Source organism: Lactuca sativa, chromosome 5 (genome assembly GCF_002870075.4).
Source record: "Lactuca sativa cultivar Salinas chromosome 5, Lsat_Salinas_v11, whole genome shotgun sequence".
In the NCBI taxonomy this organism is placed as follows: Eukaryota; Viridiplantae; Streptophyta; class Magnoliopsida; order Asterales; family Asteraceae; genus Lactuca; species Lactuca sativa.
The window spans coordinates 304646071-304653852 of NC_056627.2; the positions used below are offsets into that span (position 1 = coordinate 304646071).

A 7782-nucleotide genomic window follows, 5' to 3' on the forward strand; every position below is an offset into this window, starting at 1 on the left:
GGGAAGTTTAAATTAATGAAAGGGGTAGTTTGCAATTTCAAAGAAGTACAAACAAATTTAAAGAAAACTGGTTTTGGACTTTTGGGGATATTATACCAACTACCAAAAGTTCAGGGACCAAAACTGAAAATCCGAGAAATAGATTTCCATTTATTGTGCCATGCCGTGCGTATTCAGCCGTATTCCTCACGTATTTCACCTGTTTTCTTTACGCATAAGGCTATCCCACGCAACTCAAATACCTTAAACTATACATATACGACCCCTAAGTTTGATCATACGGACTTCAAATCAAAGAGAAACATACCACAAAGAGAGAAAATACGTGCGAGAGCTAGAAAGGCGAGATATAGCTAGGAAGCTTTGCGTGAACTTGAATCAAACCGAATCAAACACAAAGATACCACGTCGCGATCTAGTAAGCTTCTACTTCTATTCACTACGTGATTAAGTCCTTAACAACCCTCTTGATCGGTTTGTTTACTTGTTTGTTTGTTTGTTTTGTTAAGTTCATGCACCAAAACAGCCTTCTACCCACTCACAAGTCACAAGTCTCATGAGTACTAGACAGATTGTTGTTTCTGATTTCCATGTGGATTCTATTTGCGTTACTTGTTCTTTCCCCTTATACTTATGCTTGAAAACAACCTCCACAAGACCATGCATGCAACTTAGTGTCAATATACTTGTTCCTTCTTTTCACTTCTTGTTTTCACGTGTCATTTAGTCAAGAAAATCAGCCATGAAAACCCCAGGTTGTCGTCATTCTTGGCGCCTAATTGTAGCCTCTTTTCCTTTCCTATTCGTGTATTAATACTGCCCAAACTCCCAAAGTATTCCGGTTTAAACCATGATTAAGTGATGGGAAATTTGTGAACAAAGGCGTATAAATATGTAGAATTAAGTATGTGTGTGTGTGAAAAGAGGGTAAAAAACGGCTACTGTCTGCCCCTTAACTACAGTTATTTTATATATAAGGGATGAATTGTCACAGGGAAAACAAAAAATTAATTAAATTAATTAAAAATGAACAAATACAAATTATAAAATTTGAGAGACCAAATATGTAATTTTTGGAAACTAATTTAATGAAAGAAATTACCTCGTGGAAACTGTTTTTCAACTAAAAAATGAAGGGTAAAGATATAACTTCTGGAAACTAGTATACAAAAAGAAATGAGGAGGTGGATACGATTTACCATTAAAGGTTGAGGGGCCAAAGTTGTAAATTTGGATTTTTTTTGAACGGCGAATTATTTACTTAAGAAAACCAAGAGAAGAGAAAGTAGTGTAGCGCTTAGGTAGTTTTATGTAAAGGATTGGATAAAATGATATAAAAATATTAAAACTAGACTAGGGTGTTAACGATTACTTTTCAAAACACGTTATTGGTTTATTGATTATTTAAAAAATTAATAATTCAAAATAAAATTTTTACACACTCAAAAACATTTTTCAGAATAATTTTTTCATTAACTTAAAAAAAAAACATTTGAATAAATATGTATAACTTGGTTTTTCAATAACCAAAATAACTTCAAAAATCATTTTTTAAGTCAAATATTTTTTAACTTATTGACTTTTTTATCATAAAAACTAATCCATATATTTTTTAAAAAACTTTTTTTTGTCACCACTATAAACCAATACACACTTTTAGAATACAAAAAACATTCCCAAACACCCCCTAAATATTAAGTTTCTATATATAACTTTTGTGGTTTGATAAATTAAATTCTCTTAAGTTTCTTGCTAGGCAAATAGTTTATTTTATTTTCTATTTTTAGGCTTTAATCATTGACTTTTGTGGTATGACAACTTAAGTCTTCTTAAGTTCTAATTTTACCTTTGATTCTTATGGTTTAACAACTTAAGTCCTCCCGAAAAAGTTTCTTTTATTTTCTATTACTTCTTAAATACATTACCATCGCTGCAAAGCACGACATGTAAAATCCTAGTAATAACTATTCATAAAAAAGTTACCAATTTACCAATGGAGGTATTTTAAAATTTACTGCAAACTAAAATTGAGATTGTCTAGGAAAAAAAGAAAGATAAACACATAACCATACCAAATATATTCTTAATTATCATGTTACGATAAACAGTTAATTCTGTAAAGCCAACAAGTTGGATTATAATTTCAATGCATGTTGTATGTAACCATATATAGTCAAGCTTGGTCAACATGGTCAAATTATTGAAAACGCAATTGTACAAAATTTTGTTTTTATGCAAAACAAGGATATAAAAGTAAAAACATGTTGATTGAGCACATGAGGAATAAAAGGACATGCGCGAAATGTTTTTTTAATAACTATAAGATCTAAAACTTATTATAGTTAAATTATAATATTTATAAATGTTTATTTGATTGCTTTGGAATCAAAGTTATGACTTTATATCAAATATAATAAAACTAATTAAATAAAATAATTTATTGTAACCTATGGTATTGAGATGTTTACTCATATTACAATTTACTTTTATTTTTTTAAAGAACTTTCAAAATGTTAATGATAATTTTCTATAAAAATATATTATATTATAACTCAATCTTTTCACTCCAATTGTAATAAAAAAAACATTCTATGGATTTTTGATATTGAACATCTCAAAAAATATTTATAGAATATTTCAAAATTATTTCTAAATGAAATTCGAAACTTGACACTTGGCATAACTTGATAAATTTTAGATCGTTAGTATAAACGCCTTGTGGCCTAGGCTTGATAAATTTTAGATCGTTAGTGTAACATGATATTATTATTTAAGAGATACACAAAATAATAAAAAAAATAATCTTTTTATCTTAAAAGATTTGGTTACTTGAAATAAATCCGAAAAATTCCTAATATCAATGAAGAAAAAGATAAGGATAAATATATTTGTAGCATATATAAGCACATCTGGTCTTTCCTACAGTTGCTTCACCGATATTATTGTCTCTTTTACCCTACTGCTTCAGATTCATTAATATCCCCAAATTCTAATTCTATTGGGTTTTTTAGAGTTCCAGTTTCCTCTATATAGTGGGTTTCATCCAACAGTTTATTAGCCACAAATCCTGCATAATCAAGATCAAATCTTTGCTTTCTAAACATATATTAAACCCAAAGTATTCCCCTTTTTTTCAAGAAAGAAAAGTTCAATCGTCTGATTCTGTTTCTGGGCTTCTCTTCCTCGATCTGTGTGTTTCAGGTCTGCAATTTGATAATATGGGTAAGGTAACGGTGGCAGCAACGGTGGTATGCGCCGCTGCTGTTTCTGCGGCTGCTGTTTTGGTGGTGCGCCATCGGATGCGGAACTCCGGAAAGTGGGCAAAGGCGATGGATATACTCAGGGAGTTTGAGGACAAGTGTGGGACTCCGATTGCGAAGCTCCGGCAGGTTGCTGACGCCATGACTGTCGAGATGCACGCCGGACTTGCCTCCGATGGCGGCAGCAAGCTCAAGATGCTAATCAGCTACGTTGACAACCTCCCTTCTGGGTATGTACATACGATTTACAGTATCTCTTTATCTCTATATAAATTATCCATTCAGAATATTCATCGTATACTAAATTTTCGAGATTTGCTTTGAATTGGTACTCGGCGGAGTTGACTTTTTCAATTTTAACCGATTGAATTAAGTTAATTCTTCACCGTTTAAAATAATTTAGTTTGCGTTCTAAAATTTCAAGATTTGGGTATTTTCTTTTGCCTTTAGATTCATTAGATTTGTTCAGACGAAGCTCATCATATTCAATCTATATGTAGAGTTTAGGTTAACATCAACCAATTTTCTTTGACCTTTTGGGGTAGTGTTTTTAAATTCAAATTTTCTTATGATGTATTCGTATTTGTGTGAAAATATTTATAATGATCTCTATGTACATTTAATCTCTTGTGAATGCCTATTCGTTGATTTGGGTATTTTGAGTCGCCCTTGATTATTGAGAGACGTATGAAGTTAAAGCAACTGATTATTTGATTAATTTGATTCTGATTTTATGCTAGAATCATTTGAAAACGAACATCAAAGTTTTTCTATATTTCTGTTGTAAAAAAACTGATTATTGTTTCAGTTAAAAGGTGTATTTAAACAAGCTCTTTTATAGTAAAAGATGTCTTAGGAATCTTGGAAGTATTAAAAAAGTATCATATTGTTAATCAAATATATGATGGTTTCTAATTTTAGAGCGTTCATTTTTGGAAGTTGGATGATCTTTCTTTCTTTGTTTATTCCAAAAGTAACGAAATTTGTACCTGTTTTAATTTCTAAACTTAATTTATCCGAATCTTGTAGTTTTAAAACTCGTTATGTGATTCATTGAAATTTGAACCATTCTTCTTAGTTTCTTTTTCGGGTATGAAAGTAATCTTGTTTTGTTTTTCAGGGACGAAAATGGAATTTTCTATGCTCTTGATCTTGGTGGAACAAACTTCCGTGTCCTCCGTGTGAAATTGGGAGGAGTTGGTAATGTGAAGAAAGAATTTCAAGAAGTTTCAATTCCTCCAAATCTCATGATTGGCAAATGCGAAGTAAGTAATAAGTTAATAAGAATAAATTCATGATATATTTGGTTTCAAATACATTAATATGATAAAAATGGTATTTTTTTTTGGGTTTTAGGAATTATTTGATTTTATTGCTGGAGAACTTGCAAAATTTGTGGCTACAGAAGGAGAAGATATGCAAATTCCACCTGGCACTCAACGGGAACTTGGATTTACCTTTTCATTTCCTGTGAAACAATCATCAATTGCAGGAGGGACTCTTGTTAGGTGGACTAAAGGCTTCAACATTGAAGATGCAGTGAGTTTCATTTCTCAAATACCTTTGTTGTTTTACTCTTTTGCCCTTCTTTGTTTACACATTTCTCGTAGTCATTACCCGAATAAATCTTTTCTAGATTCTATATTTTGGGAAGTGTTCAAAGTTAAAAGTTATATATTTATCATTGTCATCGTTAGAGCATATCAATGGTGTTGAATCGGTTCACAAGATTCGTAAGGGTATTTTAGTCATTTTACTGATGGTAAAACATGTGATTCTTTTTCATACGGTTTTATTGATCTTTTGCTTATTGTGATAGGTTGGACAAGATGTTGTTGATGAGTTGACAAAAGCAATGGAAAGGATTGGCCTTGATATGCGTGTTTCTGCTTTGGTAATTTGATTTTTTGCCTAATGAATTTTCATGTTCAAATTTATTTTTTGAAAAGGATTATATGCAAGAAAAAGCAATGTAGTTTATTTGTTAGTTTATTACAGCATCCCACTTTCATTTCTTTATTACATAAATGTACTTCAAAAGAGCTACTTAAATACAAAGCAATTTCCATTGTGTGTCCCATCATTTTTCAATGATAAAGTATGAAGAGGGCATTCACGTCTTTTCCACATTGATATTTATAAATTGATGGTTGAAAAATGCAGGTGAATGATACAGTTGGAACTTTAGCTGGAGGAAGATACAGTAATCCAAATGTGATTGCTGCAGTTATTTTAGGAACTGGAACAAATGCTGCATATGTGGAAAGAGCAAATGCAATCCCAAAATGGCAAGGTCTACTTCCTAAATCAGGAGAAATGGTTCGTTACTTTACATACCCTTTATTTCTATTATTATATATATATATATATATATATATATATATATATATATATATATATATATATATATATATATATATATATATATATATATATATATTTTCAATCAAGTTGAAAAAATGATATGGCAAATTTTTAATAAGTTAGGACTTAATGGGGGAAAAAGCATCATTTCCTTGTGTTTCTCTGTTAAGTTGTTCTTTTTTCATTAAGTTGAAATGAAACACTCTTACACTTGTATGTTATTGTAATGTATCTTACTTTATTATTTATTTATAATTTTAATTTTATTTGTGAAGGTTATAAATATGGAATGGGGAAACTTTCGGTCATCACATCTTCCTTTGACCGAGTTTGATGAAAGCCTTGACAATGATAGCTTAAACCCTGGAGAACAGGTGCTCTGATTATTTTACCTTTTTTTTGGTTATTTCAACACTTTTTATATATTCTATGGGTCCCACTTATAACATGGATAAATAAATTTATTGACAGATATTTGAGAAGATAATTTCGGGAATGTATTTGGGAGAAATCGTGAGGCGAGTCTTGTTGAAAATGGCTGTAGAAGCCGAGTTTTTTGGTGAGACTGTTCCATTGAAACTGCAAAAGCCCTTCATATTAAGGTACAAATCTATGTCCCATATGCATATTTTTAAAAAAAAGTATTTAAAAAATAGTTGCTTATTTGAATATTTGATCCATTTATACTTTTATGTAAAATATTTATTTTGTATGGATGTAGGACACCGGATATGTCTGCAATGCATCACGACTCCACCCCTGACCTCAAAGTGGTTGCAACCAAGTTGAAAGACGTTCTTGAGGTACGTAACTTAATATATAGACAAAAGGGTAAAATGGTCATTTACTACTATACTTAAATAATATATAGAATGATATATATAGACAAAAGGGTAAAATGGTCATTTGCTATTATACTTAAAAGGGTAAAATGGGTAAAGTATAGACAAAATGGTAAAATGGTCATTTACTATTATACTTAAAAGGGTAAAATGGGTAAAATATAGACAGAAGGGTAAAATGGTTACTATATAATACAGAAGGGTAAAATGGTCATTTACTATTATACTTATAAATAATGTATAGAAAGTAGAGACGAAAGGGTAAAATGGTCATTAACTATTATACTTAAAAATAATGTATAGAATAATATATAGACAACAGGGTAAAATGGTCGTTAACTATTATAATTAAAAAATAATGAATGGAATAATATATAGACAAAAGGGTAAAATGGTAATTTTTCTATTATGATACTTAAATATGGTTCATTTGACATGTGGCAGATAACCAACACTTCTCTAAAGATGAGGAGAGTGATCGTGGAGGTGTGCGAAACCGTGGCAACGCGTGGGGCCCGTCTGTCGGCTGCTGGAATCCTAGGAATCCTCAAAAAGATCGGGAGAGACACAGTGAAGGAAGGAGAAGAAAACCAGAAATCCGTAATAGCAATGGACGGTGGGCTGTTTGAACACTACACAAAGTTCCGGAAGGCGATGCAAACTGCAATGGATGAATTGTTAGGTGAAGAAGCTTCTAGAAACATGATAATCGAGTTGTCAAATGACGGATCTGGCCTTGGTGCAGCTCTTCTTGCAGCTTCGCATTCTCAGTATCGCGAATACATCGAGTCTACATAGACTTGTAATTTTTGTAGATTTATTCCGTTTTTCGTGTTATGGAACCGAGGATTTTTTTTGTCTTTTTGTTCTTTTCTTTTTTTAAATGATATGTGTTTGCAAGAGGCCCCCCGTAAGTTATGGGGGATGTGACATGTGAGGGTAAGTTTGGTGACTAGACCCATTCACATGGGGTTGTATGTTGTTTTAAGAAGATATCTTAGGGAATAAAGCAAGCAAGGTGTTAGAACATTGTATTTTGGAAGGTGATGGGAGTTATTAAAACCCTCTATTTTGCTTTCTTTACAAGGGTTTTCATGTTTCTTGAGATATGTATGTTTGTGTTTATTATTATATGGGACAATACTAAATTTAACATTATTTTAGGGTTATTGCTTGCTTATATGGATGAGAAAGGTATTTGTGTCTTGTGTACATTTGTACATAGGACTTGGGAGAGTTTGGAAACAAGTTGCACTTTTACATTTTGATATGGTTGCAAAAATTATTTTGTTTATCTTTGGTTGCAAAAATTCTAC

At 31.3% G+C, this 7782-nt stretch overlaps 1 protein-coding gene across 1 annotated transcript; it reads left to right on the forward strand.

The window, feature by feature from the left end:
- Positions 1 to 2921: 2921 nt before the first annotated feature.
- LOC111888031 (hexokinase-2) lies at positions 2922 to 7552 on the forward strand. The gene is made up of 9 exons (XM_023884146.3): positions 2922 to 3490; positions 4381 to 4525; positions 4617 to 4799; positions 5080 to 5154; positions 5424 to 5579; positions 5900 to 5998; positions 6096 to 6226; positions 6346 to 6427; positions 6911 to 7552. Exons 1-9 carry the CDS (start codon positions 3219 to 3221, stop codon positions 7262 to 7264), a joined length of 1497 nt encoding a protein of 498 aa, XP_023739914.1. The 5' UTR covers positions 2922 to 3218; the 3' UTR covers positions 7265 to 7552.
- The last annotated feature ends 230 nt before the right edge of the window (positions 7553 to 7782 follow it).

Bases quoted from the DNA above. Each gene is read 5' to 3' on its own strand.
- LOC111888031 (XM_023884146.3), top strand. From the start codon at position 3,219: ATGGGTAAGGTAACGGTGGCAGCAACGGTGGTATGCGCCGCTGCTGTT. The intron at 4,526-4,616 runs GTAAGTAATAAG...TTTGGGTTTTAG, and splicing joins TCATGATTGGCAAATGCGAA to GAATTATTTGATTTTATTGC. The intron at 5,580-5,899 runs GTTCGTTACTTT...TTATTTGTGAAG, and splicing joins TTCCTAAATCAGGAGAAATG to GTTATAAATATGGAATGGGG.